General features: G+C 43.1%; 1 protein-coding gene across 2 annotated transcripts in view; it reads left to right on the forward strand.

Moving 5' to 3' along the window:
- trpm3 (transient receptor potential cation channel, subfamily M, member 3) overlaps nt 1-21,451 on the forward strand; it is a 254,242-nt gene that overhangs the window by 214,510 nt on the left and 18,281 nt on the right. Inside the window, exons 17-23 of one of the 2 annotated variants that reach the window (XM_045703003.2) lie at nt 2,601-2,801; nt 5,591-5,731; nt 7,248-7,376; nt 7,757-8,008; nt 9,939-10,113; nt 15,156-15,306; nt 16,470-16,663. In XM_045703003.2, coding sequence (XP_045558959.2) covers nt 2,601-2,801; nt 5,591-5,731; nt 7,248-7,376; nt 7,757-8,008; nt 9,939-10,113; nt 15,156-15,306; nt 16,470-16,663 — 1,243 coding nt within the window. The remainder of the gene's footprint in view (nt 1-2,600; nt 2,802-5,590; nt 5,732-7,247; nt 7,377-7,756; nt 8,009-9,938; nt 10,114-15,155; nt 15,307-16,469; nt 16,664-21,451) is intronic. The other variant, XM_014160648.3, reaches the window with a different exon arrangement.

The raw sequence follows: 21,451 nt of genomic DNA on the forward strand, positions 1-21,451 counted from the left end.
TGCTTAGGTTATGAAAGGGCACAGTCATTTCTTATTTTGAGTAGCTGTGCATGGGGCCGCTGGGTGGTTGTGTGTAAGGAGGATCAAGGATGAATCCAGGTGCAGTATAGAGCTGGTTGGTAAACAGACACACTCATGACCCATAAAGCCCCACCACACACACCTCCCTGTCTGGGTTGTATTCACTAGGCACCAGACGGAAGAAAACAGACTGAAACAGGAAGGCACTACCTGAACTTCTCCAATGAGAAACGCTTGTTTTCGTATTTTGTTGCAAAGTGTTGATCTACGGTGTGCACTAATGAATATGACTCTGGCCTGCTGCCACAGACCTGAAACAGATATCGCCCTCTACAGTTTAACGACACTTCCCTTTACAGTGAGGGAAAAAAGTATTTCATCCCCTGCTCATTTTGTACGTTTGCCCACTGACAAAGAAATGATCAGTCTACAATTTTAATGGTAGGTTTATTTGAACAGTGAGAGACAGAATAACAACAACAAAAATCCAGAAAAAACGCATGTCGAAAATATTATAAAATGATTTGCATTTAATGAGGGAAATAAGTATTTGACCCCTCTGCAGAACATGACTTGGTACTTGGTGGCAAAACCCTTGTTGGCAATCACAGAGGTCAGATGTTTCTTGTAGTTGGCCACCAGGTTTGCACACATCTCAGGAGGGACTTTGTCCCACTCCTTTTTGCAGATCTTCAAGTCATTAAGGTTTCGAGGCTGACGTTTGGCAACTCGAACCTTCAGCTCCCTCCACAGATTTTCTATGGGATTAAGGACTGGAGACTGGCTAGGCCACTCCAGGACTTTAATGTGCTTCTTCTTGAGCCATCCCTTTGTTGCCTTGGTCGTGTGTTTTGGGTCACTCTCATGATGGAATATCCATCCACGACCCATTTTCAATGCTCTGGCTAAGGGAAGGAGGTTCTCACCCAAGATTTGACGGTACATGGCCCCGTCCATCGTCCCTTTGATGCGGTGAAGTTGTCCTGTCCCCTTAGCAGAAAAACACCCCCAAAGCATAATGTTTCCACCTCCATGTTTGACGGTGGGGATGGTGTTCTTGGGGTCGTAGACAGCATTTCTCCTCCTCTATACAAAGAGCTCCATTTTGGTCTCATCTGACCACAACACTTTCACCCAGTTGTCCTCTGAATCATTCAGATGTTCATTGGCAAACCTCAGACGGGCATGTATATGTGCTTTATTGAGCAGGTGGACCTTGCGGGTGCTGCAGGATTTCAGTCCTTCACGACATAGTGTATTACCAATTGTTTTCTTGGTGACTATGGTCCCAGCTGCCTTGAGATCACTGACAAGATCCTCCCGTGTAGTTCTGGGTTGATTCCTCACCGTTCTCATGATCATTGCAACTCCACGAGGTGAGATCTTGCATGGAGCCCCAGGCCGAGGGAGATTGACAGTTCTTTTATGTTTCTTCCATTTGCGAATAATCGCACCAACTGTTGTCACCTTCTCACCAAGCTGCTTGGCGATGGTCTTGTAGCCCATTCCAGCCTTGTGTAGGTCTACAATCCTGTCCCTGACATCCTTGGAGAGCTCTTTGGTCTTGGCCATGGTGGAGAGTTTGGAATCTGACTGATTGATTGCTTCTGTGGACAGGTGTCTTTTATACAGGTAACAAACTGAGATTAGGAGCACTCCCTTTAAGAGTGTGCTCCTAATCTCAACTCGTTACCTGTATAAAAGACACCTGGGAGCCAGAAATCTTTCTGATTGAGAGGGGGTTTTTTCTGGATTTTTGTTGTTGTTATTCTGTCTCTCACTGTTCAAATAAACCTACCATTAAAATTATTGACTGATCATTTCTTTGTCAGTGGGCAAACGTACAAAATCAGCAGGGGATCAAATACTTTTTTCCCTCACTGTACATTCCACTCCATAATACCCCTCTCTCACCCCCCTCACCCCCCTCTTTCCCCTTTTGTCTGACTCTAATGTAGTGGAGGTGTTAACAGCTTGTATATATCCTTTATCCCCTGGCTGTGTGTTCTTCTCATTTCTCTGCTACTCTAACCATCTCTAGCTGTCTGGACTAATGCTTTTTTAATTGAATCTCAGATAAGCTCGCTCGTCTCCACTGCATCAAACACACAAACTATCTTACTGCACATCATCCATAGCATTATGCAATTTCACAGTGACGAGCTCCGAAATAATATGGACATGTGTGATATGAATGGTGGTGTCTGTGTGTCTGTGTGTATGTGTGTATTTGTGAGTGTGTGTGGCATGGATGTGTGTGTGCGCATGCTTCTGTGTGTGTGCGCACCTGTGATACAGATCCACTGGTTCAACAAGACATTTGAGCAACTTTTAATATCAAAGTTGCAAGATGTGAGGAATTTACCGTAGTACTTGGGTGTTCATAACATTTGCTTTGGGAAGAATGGAAAGGAACTAGTTTGACACTTGAGCGGCGAAAACACTGACATGCAGTGGACCCACGCAATATGACCATAACTCTCCCAATGTCGTGCCACGTGACAACTTTTGAAGCAGCATCACTGTACCTGTTTGTGTGTATTGCCCCTCCATGTGTCTAACTCCACCCCCCTGCCCAGGTGATCTTGGGCCTGCTGCTGCCTCCGTCCATCCTGAGTCTGGAGTTTAAGAACAAGGATGAGATGTCGTACATGCCTCAAGACCAGGACACCTACCTGCAGGAGAAGGAGGAGGAAGAGCCCGAGCCCGCCAAAGAAAAGGAGGAAGAGGACATGGAGTTCACAGTAAGATCCTACTGTGAGACGCAGTACAACTCCGTGGTGAGAGCACCCACCTCAGCCCTGCCTTCAGACTATACACACGCAGGCTGCGTCTGAAATGGAAGCCTATTAGTATTCCCTACTATATAGGGAATAGGGGGCCATTTCGAACACACCCTTAGCCAGCCCCTGCCCCTCAACTAAACAAAATTTGAAGCACAGTTGCCCCTGCCCAGCTTTTCATGGTCAGATATATTTTCACCCCCCCAAAATGGTTCAGGTTGGGGTTGGATCCAAGATCTGTGGTAAGGGGCGACTTCTATGTCCAGCTTAAAGTACACACACTTTAGCTTCTCTATATAGCCTGCTCTCTCTCTCTCTCTCTCTCCTCTCTCTCTCTCTCTGCACCTGAGTATAATCAAATAGGCCCACAGTTAACAAACACACTCCATTATTATTGTCCCTACCCTATTATGGCCAACCGGAGGGGCAGTAAGAACAGCTCTGCCCCGCCCCCAAACCTACCTGTCGTCCCGCTTCTCATTCCCTGTGGTCTCGGCCGAAGACGTGGTTGTGGAGTTGTAACGTCTCAGTCTGTTTTGCCGCCCGCGGCTCGTTGTGTATGTCTCTCTCTCTCTGTGTCCCTCTCCCTTTCCACCTCTCTTGCTTTCCCTCTCTCTCTGTCTCTCTTTCCCTTCCCCCCTTCTCTCTCTCTCTCCCTCTCTCTCCCTCTTCCTTTCACTCTTTGTCTTTTCCCCTCTCTCTTCCTTCCCTCTCTCCCTCTCTCCCATTCCTAGCCAAGGTCCTACTAGAGGTACAGTACCATATGCGACTGCTGCCCCTCATTTTCACCAGTGGCGCTGGCAACAGCGCATCAACTCGCATGCTGCTAAGAGAGAGTGTCGCTCATCTGATTTACGGCAGCAGCTTAAGCTGCTCAGGTTACTAACTGTGCCTGCCTGCCTGGTCTACGCTGTGTGGGTGCGTCTGAAATGGCACCCTATCCCCTGTGTAGTGCACCGTTTTTGACCAGGGCCTGGTTTCGCAAAAGCATCTTAAGGCTAAGTTCATTGCTAGAACCTTCGTAGGAGCATCGCTCAATCTCAGAGCTGTTTCCCAAAACCATCGTTGTTAACGTTGCACTTGAAAACGTTCGTAATCTAACGCCTGCCTCAGACCACTCGTAGAACAGCTAAGTGTGTCGTTAGATGCTTTTTTGCCCTCCTGCGTTTTTATACACAGAAGATCTATGCTAAACATAGAATCACATGGTTTATCCGCCTCTCTGTAACTGTAATAACTTCTGAACAAAGTTGACTACAAATAAGAAGATGCTTCAAATTAAAACTGAGATAGGTTAATTCAGATATAAATAGCCTAGGCTATAGGCCTATTTCAATCATATTGAAATAGTGTTCATCGTTTGAGTTCCATTTTGCTACTTGTAGGACAAAGTCTGTAATTGGTCTCAATATATGTTGTGATGTGTAGCCTAACGTGCACAATGACGTGCCAAATCTTGTTTTAGTGAATTATTTTAGGGTAAGCAATAAGCCGCCTAATATTTGCAGCCGTAGGTAATAATATCTTGCTAGGAGCTGATTCGTCATCAGTATTGTGTAATAATTCTAATGTTAAGGTAAGATTTGAATGGAGAAAGCTGATCCAAGGGCAGCGTAGCCTTTCTTTTCGGGCCTATCAGTTTTGACACATGCCTCAACGAAGCACTTACCAAACGTTCGCTCTGCGTGGTGTTTTGGGCCGTTGTTGGAAAGACGCAATGTTAAGACACTCGCTACGCTAAGTTCCATCGCTATCGGGAAACCGTGTCCAGGGGCCAAGTAATACACTATACAGGGGATAGTGTTCCACTTCAGACACAGCCTGACTGTTTGAACACCCTCGCTTAATACAGAACTGGCAATTGGTGACTCGGCCCATCTAAATAGACATTGCAGTACATATTGTCATCTGCATTTAGTCAGCCAGCCGGCGCAAAAACTCATTGGGAACAGGAGTTTATGAGAATGCTGATGAGAGAGTTCTTAGAAACCCCCCCAAAAAACCTCTGTCAAAGGATTACATCTGTCATGAGCTCTTCCACTTGCCATTGTGAGCTGCTGGTTTCTGAATGTTCAAATGCAGCCCAGAACCGAACTATGAATCAGACAGGTTCATTCAAATACATGCTATGCTACATACATTGGTATTGTATCCCAAGTCATCCTCAGATGCCTCCAAAAACACACTGTAATCCCTGACACTCCCAATCCAGATGCAGTTGAAATATGCATGTCGGCATGGCATTGTGATTTTCACTTGCATCTGGCTCTTTCATCGTGGGGTGTGTCTCCCTTTTCCCCAGACATGCAATACAATACAATAAAAATACAATTTGCTGACTCCTCAGCGGTGTGTTGTAGTATGGGCATCCATGATCATAATCTCTGGGATTTGACACTCGCTCTCATGGATGACAAACTGTGTTAGAGTCCTAGAAATGGACGTCAGACATCTTTTTTCCTCCTTGCTGTCCTCTCTCTTCTTTGCGCTCTCTCTCTCTCACTCTCTTTTTCTCTCTCTCTCTCTACTGTCCGTCACTGTCGTCTGAGACTCGATCCGTAAGTGTTTGTCTCCGTCATATGTGTCATCATCCCCACCAGCACTCAATGTCCCTAACATACAACATTCGGAATGAGTTTGCCTGTGCTTGCTTATGCTCATGCAACGAAAGTGTACTGTAGGAACAGCTCTAATGCTCTTACATTTTTTTCTTCTCTCTCTCCTGTATCTTTGTATCTCTCTCCATCTCTTTCTTTCTTTCTGTCTCTCTGGGTGGGATGCCCCAGGCCATGCTGGGTAAGGTAAGCACGGAGGCGTCTCGTAAGAAGGGTGTGGGGGAGGTCCAGAATAGACACCGGCTCATCCCCATGGGCCGGAAGATCTACGAGTTCTACAACGCCCCCATCGTCAAGTTCTGGTTTCACACAGTGAGTCTGCTGTCAGGGCGTGTTGCTACCTAGAACCATAGGGTTTTCTGAATTAAAAATATTTAATGTAGAACCCTACCCCTTCACAATTAACCCCTTTGAGAACCCAGTGGATAGATGCAGTGTGTGACCCAGGGCTTGCTTCTGTGTCTGTGTGCATTGTCTGCGTGCATTGTATCTACAAGCTGGACATTTTAATTTGGCAATATCGATGTCTTCATCTTTCATGCTGCCTCTTTCAATCTGCCGATCCAATGAAAACATCACAATCACTCTCTAGCAGGGAGGGTTATCTCATATTCATGGAGGTAAAAAAAGGAACACTTTATGGAAAGCTGTTCTCTCCCTCTCTATTGCCGTGTCGGTCAGAAAAACCCATGTAAAATGTATGGATTAATTTTAGAGACAGATGCTCGGTCTTGTCACGCTGTATTGTACTTTTTAGCTCTCTGCAGTGGGATCCAGTTCAGTCAGCAACATACAACCTTGCATCCTACTTCTGTCTTGCCTCTGAAACGACACAGGGACACGCTACACCGGGACATTGCCCTGTGTAGGGTGCTGTGTTTCGGATGGATTGTTAAACGGGTGTCCTGACTCTCTGTGATCACTAAAGATCCCATGACACTTATGGTAAGAGTAGGGGTGTTAACCCTGGTGTCCTGGCTAAATTCCCAATCTGGCCCTCATACCATCATGGCCACCTAATCGTCCCCAGTTTCCTATTGGCTCATTCATCGACCCTCCTCTCCCCTGTAACTATCCCCCTGGTTGTTGCTGTAAATATGAATGTGTTCTCAGTCAACTTACCTGCTAAAACAAATTCTGTAGTAAGCTTTTGAGACTGGAAAGGGTCCACTAACTAGCCTAGTTCATAAAGCAGGCTCCATGAGGTCATGACATTACACGCCTCACCTCTGGATTGTCTTGAGACTCTAAAGGTTATACCATTATGTACAGTTATGGGTACTAAAAAATCTTCTGCCAATACCGCAGTGCAACCTAACCTTTCTTGCTAAAACAATGTGATTGCCTTCTAAGACTACTCAAAGGGGCAATCAGCAGCTGCTACATCCATTTTTAGAATTGATCAATTAATGATACTGTATATACCCATTGATTCTCAAAGAATTTCATTTATGAACGCCTCATGTGTTTAGTTCAACTGTCATACCATATCAGAACCCAAAATATAAGCTTGTTTTACTCCAATGTTAGTAAACATTGTAAATGTAAATGCTTCAAAACATGCTTACCTATAACTTGATATATATTGCATGGTCAGGCCTTGCTTCCATTGCTATGTCTATGAATGTGAGAGTGGTTACATTTCTCCAGTTCCATCACTCAGCTTTTTATCAAAAGAGGTGGGGAATCCGCTTTGTTATTATTTCAACTGCAGATTGCCCCATTAAGACAAACTTACAACAACTTATGTCGTCTGTAAGACCCTCTGGATGCAGTGAAGACCCCCCACATTCTCTGGAAGGCCCTGACACTGTGTGTTTGTCCCCAGATGGCCTATGTGGCGTATCTGATGCTGTTTAACTATATTGTGCTGGTGAAGATGGACCTGTGGCCCTCACCGCAGGAGTGGATTGTCATCGCTTACATCTTCACCAATGGCATCGAGAAGATGAGAGAGGTAGGGCAGGGCACACGCATGCAGAGAGATGACTGAACTCATGGAGTTCTCAATACAGTCAAACATACGCACATTTGATTTATAACACAGATAAATGCTAGAGGGGGGGTTGCCCATTTTGAAGTGTGTCAATCTAGTCAATTAACCACAGATTTTCCAATGGTCAAGATCAAATAAAAAACATGAGCAAAAAACAATGTATATAAGCGTTCATTACTGTGTCCAAACCTTTACCCATTTAAGTAGAACAGTCTTCAGGACGTTCTGTGGGCTCACACTGCCCTCTTTTGGCGAGCACACTGAAATGCGTCTCTCTCTCTCTTTACCTGTCTCTCCTGCTCTCTCTCCCTCCATTCCTCCCTCCTTGTCAACCTCCCCAGATTCTGATGTCGGAGCCAGGGAAGCTGTTGCAGAAGGTGAAGGTGTGGCTCCAGGAGTACTGGAACATCACAGACCTCATGGCCATCCTCATTTTCTCCGTGGGCATGGTTCTCCGTCTCCAGGAGCCGCCATTCATGAGCTACGGACGGGTCATCTACTGCGTAAACATTATCTATTGGTACATCCGGCTGCTCGACATCTTTGGCGTCAACAAGTACCTGGGCCCATATGTCATGATGATCGGCAAGATGGTGAGAGGGCGGGATGTGTCACTGGCTGTGTCCAAATTCTCTGCACTTCCACACTCCGTGTCATGGATTTAACAATGGTTGAAAGTCCCTACAGCCATTGCTTACACCAATCCAATCCAATCTACACACAATACCACATAATAACAAAGCAAGAAAATTGTGCTAATTTATTACAAATAAAAACCTGAAATATGACATTTACATAAGTATTCAGACCTTTTACTCAGTGCTTTGTTGAAGCACCTTTGGCAGCGATTGCAGCCTTGAGTCTTCTTAGGTATGACAATAAAAGTTTGGCACACTTGTATTTGGGGAGTTTCTCCCATTCTCCTCTGAAGATCCTCTCAAGCGCTGTCAGGTTGGATGGGGAGCGTTGCTGCACAGCTATTTTCAGGTCTCTCCAGAGATGTTCGATCGGGTTCAAGTCCGGGCTCTGGCTGGGCCAGTGTCCCGAAGCCACTCCTGTATTGTCTTGGCTGTGTGCTTAGTGTTGTTGTTCTGTTGGAAGGTGAACCTTCACCCCAGTCTGAGGTCCTGAGCACTCTGGAGCAGGTTTTCATCAAGGATCTCTCTGTACTTTGCTCCGTTCATCGTTGCCTTGATCCTGACTAGTCTCCCAGTCTCTGCTGCTGAAAAACATCCCCACAGCATGGTGCTGCCACCACCATGCTTCACTTTAGGGATGGTGCCAGGTTTCCTCCAGACGTGACACTTGACATTCAGGCCAGAGAATCTTGTTTCTCATGATCTGAGAGTCTTTAGGTGCCTTTTGGCAAACTCCAAGCGGGCTGTCATGTGCCTTTTACTGAGGAGTGGCTTCTGTCTGGCCACTCTACCATAAAGGCCTGATTAGTGGAGTGCTGCAGAGATGGTTGTCCTTCTGGAAGGTTCTCCCATCTCCACAGAGTACTCTAGAGCTCTGTTAGAGTGACCATTGGGTACTTTGTCACCCCCCTGACCAAGGCCCTTCTCCCCTGATTGCTCAGTTTGGCCAGGTGGCCAGCTCTAGGAAGAGTCTTGGTGGTTCGAAACTTCTTCCATTTAAGAATAATGGAGGCCCCTGTGTTCTTGGGGACCTTCAATGCTGCAGACATTTTTTGGTACCCTTCTCCAGATCTGTGCCTCAACACAATCCTGTCTCAGAGCTCTACGGACAATTCCTTCAACCTCATGGCATGGTTTTTGCTCTGACATGCGCTGTCAACTGTGGGATCTTTCAAAATCATGTACAATCACCTGAATTTACCACAGGTGGACTCCAATCAAGTTGTAGAAACATCTCAACGATGATCAATGAAAACAGGATGCACCTGAGCTCAATTTTGACTCTCATAGTAAAGGGTCTGAATACTTATGTAAATAAGGTATTTCTGTTTTTTATTTTTAATATATTTGCAAACATTTCTAAAAAACTTTTTTTTTTGCTTTGTCGTTATTGGGTATTGTGTGTAGATTGCTGAAAATGTTATCAATTTTAGAGTAAGCCTGTAACGTAGCAAAATGTGAAAAAAGTAAATGGGTCTGAATACTTTCCAAAGGAACTGTATAGTGTAGCTATAAAGATGAATGCGTTGTATCAAGTTCCTTTTATAGGAAGTCCAAGTCCTTAGTATGTGTTCAGCACATTGTGTCCCTACAAAAGCCCTTCGCCTCAACCCTAATCTGTCTTTTCTCATGAATGATCAGAGAGTGTGTTATAACAGTATCAAGAAGACCAGGAGAGGGGAGGAATCAAAGGACAGAGATGTCTGTTAGCTTCCCATGTCTGAGAGAGCTGTTTGAGATTACAACATAACACAGAAATGGCTAAAAGTCGTTTTTCCTAATTAAGGAGTAGTCAGTCAGCTAACATTCTCCCTGTCTCCCTCTTCTCACCCTCTTTCTTTCTCCTCCCTCCCTCCCTCAAACTCCGTCTTTGTCTCCGTCTCAGATGATTGACATGATGTACTTTGTGATCATCATGCTGGTGGTGTTGATGAGTTTTGGGGTGGCTCGGCAGGCCATCCTGAACCCCAATGAGGACCCGTCCTGGATGCTGGCTCGGAACATATTCTTCATGCCCTACTGGATGATCTACGGAGAGGTGTTCGCCGACCAGATCGACCGTAAGCCCACATTGGGGGTGGGAGGGGGGTTGGTGGATTGGTGGAGAGTTGAGCACGGAGTGTAAGGCTTACTGCCTCAGCATACACACACACACACCCAAACACACACACACACTCATCAGACTAGCTGAAGTCATCCAGGTGCTGAAATGCCACACACCTGGAACCTCTCAGTCGGTCCCCAGTTTCAGGGGGAACATTATTAGCTCAATAAAAGACATTGATGGCCTGATTGGTTCTTATTCACACAGGTCATGCGAATGCAATATTGCCATAAAAAAATACCCATATTCGATTTTCTAACAAAACCTGAGGACAGATCACTAAAAGCTCACCTTATCTCATTGATAAGGTCAGGCGATGTGTAACAGCAGGTAACATTGCTTAGTAATTTAGTCATTGACTGAAATAAGATACATGATTGCTCTCTGAATACACCATCAGTTTTGTAAGAGAGTGTGTGCGTGCATGCGTGAGAGTGTATCGAATGGAAGGACTAGCCCAAAGCGAAGAGATCTGAAATAATGCTGTCGTTCTTTGTTTCAGATGTGCATAGTAGGAAGCTAAAGCACAGGCTGAATTCAAAACTCTGGATGGTCGAAAATCAATTTCGAGCTCATGGAACCTGGCGTAATAATGGTCCATACCAACATTGCTGTGTTCAATCAGAATGCCAGTAAATCGATAATTAGACTCCTCCCCGTCCCCTCTCCTCCCTACACCATTCCAGCCTCACTGCCATGCCATCACTGAACCCTCGTCTAGAGGCTGCTATTTAGCAGGATATGCACATAGAGATGGATAGAGGGTGCACTTGCCACAAAGTCTGTTTTAGCATGGGCAGCACCATTGAAGGTTTTCGCCATTTTAATGTAGTGAACTGGGTGGGACTTCTTATGGCTTGAGGAGGAAACCCAGAATTCCATCTAGGTCAGTAGATGGGATGAGCCAATGTATTACAGTACCCGTCAAAAGTTTTGACACACCTACTCATTACAGGGTTTTTCTTTATTTTTAATATTTTCTACATTGTAGAATAATAGTGAACACATCAAATCTATGAAATAACACATATGGAATCATGTAGTAACCAAAAAGTGTGAAATAAATCTAAATATATATTTTATATTTGAGATTCTTCAAAGTAGTCACCCTTTGCTTTGATGACAGCTTTGCACACTCATGGCATTCTCTCAACCAGCTTCATGAGGTAGTCACCTGGAATGCATTTCAGTTAACAGGTGTGCCTTATTAAAAGTTAATTTGTGGAATTTCTTTCCTTCTTTATGCATTTGAGCCAATCAGTTGTGTTGTGACAAGGTAGGGGTGGTATACAGAAGTATCCCTATTTGGTAAAATACCAAGTCCATATTATGGCAAGAACAGCTCAAATAAGCAAAGAGATACGACAGTCCATCATTACTTTAAGACATGAACGTGAGTCAATCTGGAAAATTACAAGAACTTTGAAAGTTTCTTCAAGTGCAGTTGCAAAAATCTTCAAGCGCTATGATGAAACTGGCTCCCGTGAAGACCGCCACAGGAAAGGAAGACCCAGAGATACCTCTGCTGCAGAGGACAAGTTCATTAGAGTTACCAGCCTCAGAAACAGCCCAAATAAATTCTTCATAGAGTTCAAGTAACAGACACATCTCAACATCAACTGTTCAGAGGAGACTGCGTGAATTAGGCCTTCATGTTTGAATTGCTGCAAAGAAACCACTATTAAAGGACACCAACAAGAGGAAGAAACTTGCTTGGGCCAAGAAACACAAGCAATGGGTAGATTGTTGGTTCCAACCGCCGTGTCTTTGTGAGACGCAGAGTAGGTGAACGGATGATCTCCGCATGTGTAGTTCCCACCGTGAAGCATGGAAGAGGAGGTGTGATGGTGCTTTGTTGATGAGACTGTCTGTGATTTATTTGGAATTCAAGGCCCACTTAACTAGCATGGCTACCACAGCATTCTGGAGCGATACGCCATCCCATCTGGTTTGCGCTTAGCGGGACTCTCATTTGTTTTTCAACAGGACAATGACCCAAAACAATGACCCAACACACCCAACACACCTCCAGGCTGTGTAAGGGCTATTTGACCAAGGAGAGTGATGGTGTGTTGCATCAGATGACCTGGCCTCCACAATCACCTGACCTCAACCCAATTGAGATGGTTTGGGATTAGTTGGACCACAGAGTGAAGGAAAAGCAGCCAACAAGTGCTCCTTTAAGACTGTTGGAAAAGCATTCCTGGTGAAGTTGGTTGAGAGAATGCCAAGCGTGTGCAAGTCTGTAATCTAGGGTGGCTACTTTGAAGAATCTAAAATCTAAAATATATTTTGATTAGTTTAACACTGTCACTTGTGTAGAGAGGAATAGGCAGGAGGCAGTTGCAGGTTTAGAACTACAGAATTTATTTAAGCACCATAGATCAAAGCGGGACGAAACCCAAACGCTGTGGTTCAGTTGGTAGAGCATGGTGTTTGCAACGCCAGCATGGTGTGTGCAACGCCAGGGTTGTGGGTTCGATTCCCACGGGGGGCCAGTACAAACAAAAAAAAATGCATGAAATGTATGCATTCACTACTGTAAGTCGCTCTGGATAAGAGCGTCTGCTAAATGACTAAAATGTAAAAAATGTAAATGTAAAGTATTTCTTCATAAACAAAAAGGCACAGGGCAAACCCAAAGTGCAAAATATAAAGTACTCAGGAAATAGTAGGAGAGATTCGTCTCAGGAAAACAAGTAACATTTACAATGACCGACAAATGGCAGAGGGAGATTGGGGATTGGAACCAGGTGTGTGTAATGATGACAAGACGGGGTTGATTGCCAGCAGTAGGTTCGGCAGCAGCTAGAAGGCCGGCGACGCCGAACGCCTGAGCTGGCAGGAGGGGGAGCCAAAGCGAAGGCTGGTGTGACAAAGACTTTTTGGGTTACTCCATGATTCCATATGTGTTATTTCATAGTTTTGATGTCTTCACTATTATTCTACAATGTAGAAAATAGTAAAAACAAAGAAAAACCCTTGAATGAGTAGGTGTGTCCAAACTTTTGACTGGTACTGTATACTCCTGAAAAAACATTCCAGCACTTCAGGTGTCATTAAATCACCAACCTTCACGTTGTGCCTTTTCAGATTATACTCACTCCTGCACAGTAGGTGGAAGTATGCACCTTTTCCGCTTCTTTATGGATCGCCAATAAACTCATAGAATAAGAAGAGATGAAGATAGCCCTCAGTGGCGCTGCCAGTTAATGGGCTCCGCCCATACTGTCACAGAAGCGATCAAATGCAAAGATAGAAGGTGTGTCCTCTTTTCCAACTCTATGGATAAGCATGTAGCACGACACGCTGACAGGTCAATAACTGGGTTTCATGGCAGTAGCATTCTTATTTGGTTTCATTTGGTTGATGTTTTGATTTATTTTGATGACACTAAATCTCAAAGGAGACTGTCATTGCTCCTTTGACATTTTCATTATTTGGTTTTATTTTGGAAAAGTAAGCTTGCCAGGTAAACTCAGTCCTTCACTCAAGTCATTATCGCAATCCCTCAACGCCAGCTCTGCTATCACTATAACAACAGGACTGCAACATCTACAAAATGTCATCTAGACACCCACACTCACAATAACGCCCTCTCATCCATACAGGTCAACATGATACGCAAATACTCATACAATAAATACAACCAAACACACACACACACGCACACACACACACACACACACACACACACACACAAACACACACACACACACATATCTCATTCAAAAGCGCAGCTACATATACAGTACACACCTACAAAATTTCAAAAGCACTCCTAAACACATACAGATGTAGGATCTTAATTTGCTCACTCTTTTGTTTGCTGCACAGCAGGAAATACAAACTTGTAGTGTATTCGATATTTAAAAAGTATTCTAAAGATTTTAATTTCCACTTAAAAATGGCAGACCTGATTTGCCATAACAAAAAATGTATCAAACTCCATAAAAAAATGTCTATTATAATCCACATAATAATTTACATTTCCTGTTACTGCGGTATTACTCACCGGCTGTATCAAACTGGTTCAAATGAAGATCCTACATCTATATGTACACAAGATTTAATATTACTCTGCATTCACACATACACACACACACAACACATCATACCCTTTCATCTACGGCAATCTGTTTTTTCACGTGGTTCAGTTGTCAGAGTTGTTAACCCAATTTCTTTGAGTGTAAAATTGCGAGATAAAGAGAAAATTACTTCAGTTCTCTACCTTTGGGCTGCCTTGTGTGATCAATTGAAATCCAGAGATAAGTATGAATATAATGATTATATAATGATTCATAGGCAAACAAACAAATGAGCATCCAAAGTGAAAGTGCTGAGTGTCCCCATTATAAGCCACAGCAACTGAACCATCACTGATGGAAAAAACATATGATGTATGTTAAATACATTTCAATTACTCTGTAGTATAATCATTATTCAGCTAGGCTATGGCACACATATGTGACAATATATTTTAAACATCAATGCCATGTTTAAATATATTGGGAATGCAAGTTATTGACATTAATATATTTGTTTCTATATTTTGAGATACACATTTCAGCACATAAGACCTTTCCATTCTAGAGCTCACTCCTTCCTATCCCCTCCAAAGAATATGCATATATATATATATACAGTATATTATGCCTCTTGTTTGTTTGCAAAACTTGAAGTATTTGTTGGCCTGTTTATTTGTTGGTTTGTTTATTTTAGATGTTAACATAATGATTGTTTGTTCTGTATGATTGCCTGGGTTTGCTTGTATGTTTGTATTGTATGGTGACATATTCCTTTCATTTGATTTTGTGTTCATCTTTTATGTTGGCTTGCTTGTCTTGGTCTGTATGTTTATTCGTTTTGACGCACAATTGGCGCAAATGTTTGTCTTCATTTATAATGTTCTGTCATAGAAACTCTCTATAGGCTACCCATTTATTTTGTCATAGTTTGAGTAACATCCTGAACCTGTGGTTGTGTCATTGTGCTTAGCTCCGTGTGGCCAGAATATCACCGCGGACGACGGACATGTTGTGACTCTGCCGCCATGTAAGACGGGAGCCTGGATCGTTCCTGCCATCATGGCCTGCTACTTGCTGGTGGCCAACATCCTGCTGGTCAACCTGCTCATAGCTGTCTTCAAGTATGTGCTCTCTTTCTGTAAACATACTACACTCTCCTTATGCCCACTCGGTTATACATACCAGGGCCTTGTCCAGAAACGAACCCTAGCTCCTACACCCCATCCCCAAGACACTTGTGGAGATCTGAGAGGATTTGACAGGTTTAAATACATTGGTAAGATATTTGCCTCTGCTAGTGGTGGGGCTATTGCTTACACCTGCCAAATCCTTTCAGCTTGCCAAAATTCCTTAGAGGTAGGATCTCTAGGTGTTTTTTCTGGACAAAGACAAAAATGTGCATGGGATAGGTCTATTTTACTCTCCCTCACCCACATAATTTTTCGGGGACCTTGCACAACATACTCATATATCACCAGAGTTAGTTAGCTACGTAGGTCATTTCCATCTGTGAACCTTGTTAGTTTTATATAGCTTAACAAGTGAGCGGTTAGGGCTTTGATTAGTTATAAACAGTGCATAACCTGTGCTGTCTTTTGAGTGCAGATTGTAGGCTTTCAAATATATAATATGACAGCCGTGTGTAACATGACAACTGGAGTTGCTTAAGTGCTGTTAAACTGCAGCCACTCGAGGCCCATGGCAGAGCATGCTGTAGCATATACACACAATAAGATGTTTCATCTCTTATTGAGAGCCATTACAGTGATAATTACTGTTATTGTGCCTTATTTCCATCTGTGTGAAATACTGTAGTAAGAACAATCCCCTCCCCCTTTCTTTACTAATTACCAAGAAATGCAAATGGAAGAAAAGTTCCAATGCAAATAGCGGTGGAGTGTAAGAAACATACTGTTTATACATTTCTGTTTTACTGGCATTTTTGTTCAAATGTAAATGTAGGAAGATTTTTGTGATCTTAATAGTAGTAGTAGTTGTTATAGTAGTAGTAGCAGGCAAAGTAGTAGTAGTGGCTGTAGTGGTACAAGTTATGGTGACTGTAGTAGTAGGTAGGTAGGTGGATGGAAGGATGAATGAAAGTTATATGGGTTAGATGAAATGGAGGATGGTTGAAAGAGGGGTTGAGTGTTTCAAAACATGGCCTTTAATCCATCTTCATAGAAATGCATGCATAAAACATGTTGCAACAATATTTGGTAAATAAACCAAGCTATTGCATTCTTGGTTGGTTTGACATTTTGGTTGTTACTGTCTGTTGTCATAGCAACACCTTCTTTGAGGTGAAGTCCATCTCCAACCAGGTGTGGAAGTTCCAGAGATACCAGCTCATCATGACCTTCTACGAGCGGCCCATCCTCCCCCCTCCCCTCATCATCTTCAGTCACATGACCATGGTCCTCAAGCACCTGTGCTGTCGCTGGCGGAAGCACGACGATGACGAGAGAGACTATGGCCTTAGTGAGTACATGGGCTAGGCCCGATACAAATCCTTTAGAAATTTTACATTTATATTTGAGTCATGTAGCAGACACTCGCATCCAGAGCAACGTACAGTTAGTGAATTCATCTTAAAATAGCTAGGTGGGGCAACCACATATCTCAGGTTTTAGAAGATGGGCAGGGACTCTGCTGTCCTAGCTTTAGGTGGAAGCTGGTTCCACTATTGGGGTGCCAGGACAGAGAAGAGCTTTGACTGGGCTGAGCGGGAGGTGCGGGAGTGGGAGGGCCAAGAGACCAGAGGTGGCAGAAAAGAGTGCTCGGGTTGGGGTGTAGATTTTGAGCATAGCCTGAAGGTAGGGAGGGGCGGAGGAGTGGGGTGATATGGGAGAGCTTGGAAAAGTTGAACACCAGGCAGGCTGCGGTGTTCTGGATAAGTGGCAGGGCTTTGATGGCACAAGTTGGGAACCCAATCAACAGCAAGTTGCCTGGAATAGGACATTCGCCACTTCCTGTCTGAGGTAGACTCATACTCTACGGATTTTGTAGAGCATGAACCTGCATGAGCGAGTCACTGCTTTGATGTTAGCAGAGAACGACAGGGTGTTGTACATGGTCACGCCAAGGTTTGTTCCACTCTGGGAGGGGGACACTGCAGAGTTGCCAATCATGATGGAGATGTCTTGGAGCAGTCAGGCAGAGGAGCTCCATCTTGTTGAGGTTGAGCTTGAGGTGGTGGACCGACATCAAAGCTGAGATATTTGCCAGGCACTCAGAGATGCATGTCGCCACCTGGGTGTTGCATAGCAATGATAGGAGAGACCATGTGAGTTATATGACGGAGCCAAGTGACTTGGTGTATAAAAAAGAGGGCCTAGAACTGAACCCTGGGGGATACCAGTAGTGAGAGTATGTGGTGCAGATACAGATCCTCTACACGTCACCTGGTAGGAGCGGCCTGCCAGGTAGGATGCAATTCAAGAGTGTGCAGAGCCAGACACACCCTGCCCTGAGCGGGTGGAGAAGAGGATCTGATGGTTCACGGTGCCAGGATGAGAACAGAAAAGAAACAGTCAACTTTGGCAGTGCGGAGAGCCTCTGTGACACAGAGGAGAGTGGTCTCGGTTGAGTGACCCATCTTTTGGCCTGACTGGTTAGGGAGAGATAGAGAGAGAGTTGCTCACACACAGCACACTTAACTTTTTGAGGCTAGTGGGACGCTAGCGTCCCACCCACCGTGCACACTATTCAACAGCCAGTGAAAAATCAGAGCGCCAAATTCGAAAACAACAAAATGTCATAATTCAAATTTCTCAAACATACAACTATTTTACACCATTTTATAGTTAAACATCTCCTCAATCCAACCACGTTGTCCGATTTCAAAAAGGCTTTACGGCGAAAGCATAAAGTTAGATTATGTTAGGACAGTACATAGACAAAAAATTACACACAGCCATTTTCAATGCAAGGACAAGCGTCCCCAAAAGCAGAAAACCAGCTAAAATTATGCACTAACCTTTGACAATCTTCATTAGATGACACTCCTAGGACATTATGTTAGACAATACATGCATTTTTTGTTCTATCAAGTTCATATTTATATCCAAAAACCCCATTTTACATTGGCGCGTGACGTTCAGAAAATGTATTTCCCCCAAAACTGTCGGTGAATCAGCACAACAATTTACAAAAATACTCATTATAAACGTTGATAAAATATTAAACTGTTGTTGAAAGAATTATAGATTAACATCTCCTGAATGCAACCGCATTGACAGATTTCAAAATAACTTTACTGGGAAAGCACACTTTGCAATAATTTGAGTACTGCGCTCAGAAAAAAAAAACGGGAATTACAGATACCCGCCATTTTGGAGTCATCTAAATGCATAAATAGCATTAGAAATATTCACTTACCTTTAATAATCTTCATCAGAAGGCACTTCCAGGAATCCCAGGTCCACAATAAATGTTGTTTTGTTCGATAAAGTTCATAATTTCTGTCCAAATAACTCCTTGTTTGCGCGTTCAGTAAGCTACTCAAAATGTAGGACGCACGAGGAAAATGTCACGACGAAAAGTAAAAAAAAAAAGTTATATTTACGTTCGTTCAAACATGTCAAATGTTGTATAGCATCAATCTTTAGGGCCATTTTAACTTCAAACTTCAATAAAATGATCCAACCGGACCATTGCTATGTCTTGAAAAACGTTTTGGAACACGTGAACGCGCGCAATGAACTGATGTGATTTTCTGAGTCACCTACTTCCCAGCCTTCTCGTTCGGTCTGTGTTTACCGCAAAAGCCTCAAACAACTTTCTAAAGACTGTTGACATCTAGTGGAAGCCTTAGGATGTGCAAAATGAACCCTAACTCACTGTGTGTCAGAAAGGCAAGGACTTGAAAAAACTACAGGCACCAGATTTTCATTTCCTGGTTGTATTTTTCTCATGTTTTTGCCTGCCATATGAGTTCTGTTATACTCACAGACATCATTCAAACAGTTTTAGAAACTTCAGAGTGTTTTCTATCCAAATCTACTAATAATATGCAAATATTTGACTCTGGGCCCGAGTATTAGGCAGTTTACTCTGGGCACGCTTTTCATCCGAAAATGAAAATACTGCCCCCTATACCATAAAAAGTTAATCGGCCGTTTTTTTTTATGTATTTGTAATAATGACAATTACAACAATACTGAATGAACACTTATTTTAACTTAATATAATACATAAATAAAATCAATTTAGCCTCAAATAAATAATGAAACATGTTCAATTTGGTTTAAATAATGCAAAAACAAAGTGTTGGAGAAGAAAGTAAAAGTGCAATATGTGCCATGTAAGAAAGCTAACGTTTAAGTGCCTTGCTCAGAACATGGGAACATATGAAAGCTGGTGGTTCCTTTTAACATGAGTCTTCAATATTCCCAAGTAATACGTTTTAGGTTGTAGTTATTATAGGAATTATAGGACCATTTCTCTCTATACGATTTGTATTTCATATACCTTTGACTATTGGATGTTATTATAGGCACTTTAGTATTGCCAGTGTAACAGTATAGCTTCCGTCCCTCTCCTCGCTCCTACCTGGGCTCGAACCAGGAACACATCGACAACAGCCACCCTCGAAGCAGCGTTACCCATGCAGAGCAAGGGGAACAACTACTCCAAGTCTCAGAGCGAGTGACGTTTGAAACGCTATTAGCGCGCACCCGCTAACTAGCTAGCCATTTCACATCGGTTACACCAGCCTAATCTTGGGAGTTGACAGGCTTGAAGTCATAAACAGCGCAATGCATTGCGAAGAGCTGCTGGCAAAACGTACGAAAGTGCTGTTTGAATGAATGCTTACGAGCCTGCTGCTGCCTACCACCGCTCAGTCAGACTGCTCTATCAAATCACAGACTTAATTATAATATAATAAGCACACAGAAATACGAGCCTATTGGTCATTAATATGGTCGAATCCGGAAACTATCATCTCGAAAACAAAAGTTATTTCTTTCAGTGAAATACGGAACCGGTCCGTATTTTTATCTAACAGGTGGCATCCCTAAGTCTAAATATTCCTGTTACATTGCACAACCATCAATGGTATGTCATAATTACGTAAAATTCTGTCAAATTAGTTCGCAACGAGCCAGGCAATGAACGCAAGAGCAGTGACACAATTTCATGTTAGCAGGCAATATTAACTAAATAGGCAGGTTTAAAAATATATACTTGTGTATTGATTTTAAAGAAAGGCATTGATGTTTATGGTTAGGTACATTGGTGCAATGACTGCTTTTTTCGCAAATGCGCTTGTTAAATCATCACCCATTTGTCGAAGTAGGCTGTGATTCGATGAGAAATTAACAGGCACCGCATCGATTATATGCAACGCAGGACACGTTAGATAAACTAGTAATATCATCAACCATGTGTAGTTAACTAGTGATTATGTTAAGATTGATAGTTTTTTATAAGATAAGTTTAATGCTAGCTAGCAACTTACCTTGGCTTCTTGCTGCCCTCGTATAACAGGCAGTCAGCCTGCCATGCAGGCTCCTCGTGGAGTGCAATGTAGGGCAGGTGGTTAGAGCGTTGGACTAGTTACCAGAAGGTTGCTAAAACGAATCCCCGAATCCCCCCTGAACAAGGCAGTTAACCCCCGTTCCTAGGCCGTCATTGAAAATAAGAATGTGTTCTTATTCTGACTTGCCTAGTTAAATAAAGGTGTATAAAAAAATATATAATAATAATAATATTTTTTTTAAATTGGCAAATCGGTGGCCAAAAATACCAATTACCGATTGTTGTGAAAACTTGAAATCGGCCCTAATTAATCGGCCATTCCGATTAATCGGTCGACCTCTAGAGCTAATGCTAAAATATTTATGTGTGGCGCCATGTTTGTTGGCGTTATACAATGCATTCTGGGTGTCACGTAAAAGTCTGTCAGAATTTCATTAAGATGTAGTAACAAAATGAGGTGAGGGATGGTTCACTCATCTTTCGAGTAAACTTCCAGAAGTGAATGAAGGAAAGTGAATGATCGTAGATGACACTCCCCCTTCAACATGCTGCAAACAGACCAAACTCATCTCCTCTTCCTATCTTTGGTTGACCTGAAAAAAACTATACTTGGCGGTGCGCACAAACTACCCGTCTTCGGACTTCTTTCGATTTTTAGAAAGTGTTTTACTCAATTATTTGGATCAATGGTGAGCACACCATTGATGTGATGAATTGTAAATAGTCCTTTCTATTAGCTAATTCATATTATGGTTTCTGTCAGCCGAGAGTTAGCTAAATATGGCT

This window comes from Salmo salar, chromosome 20, assembly GCF_965601325.2.
Source record: "Salmo salar chromosome 20, fSalSal1, whole genome shotgun sequence".
Lineage (NCBI taxonomy): Eukaryota > Metazoa > Chordata > Actinopteri > Salmoniformes > Salmonidae > Salmo > Salmo salar.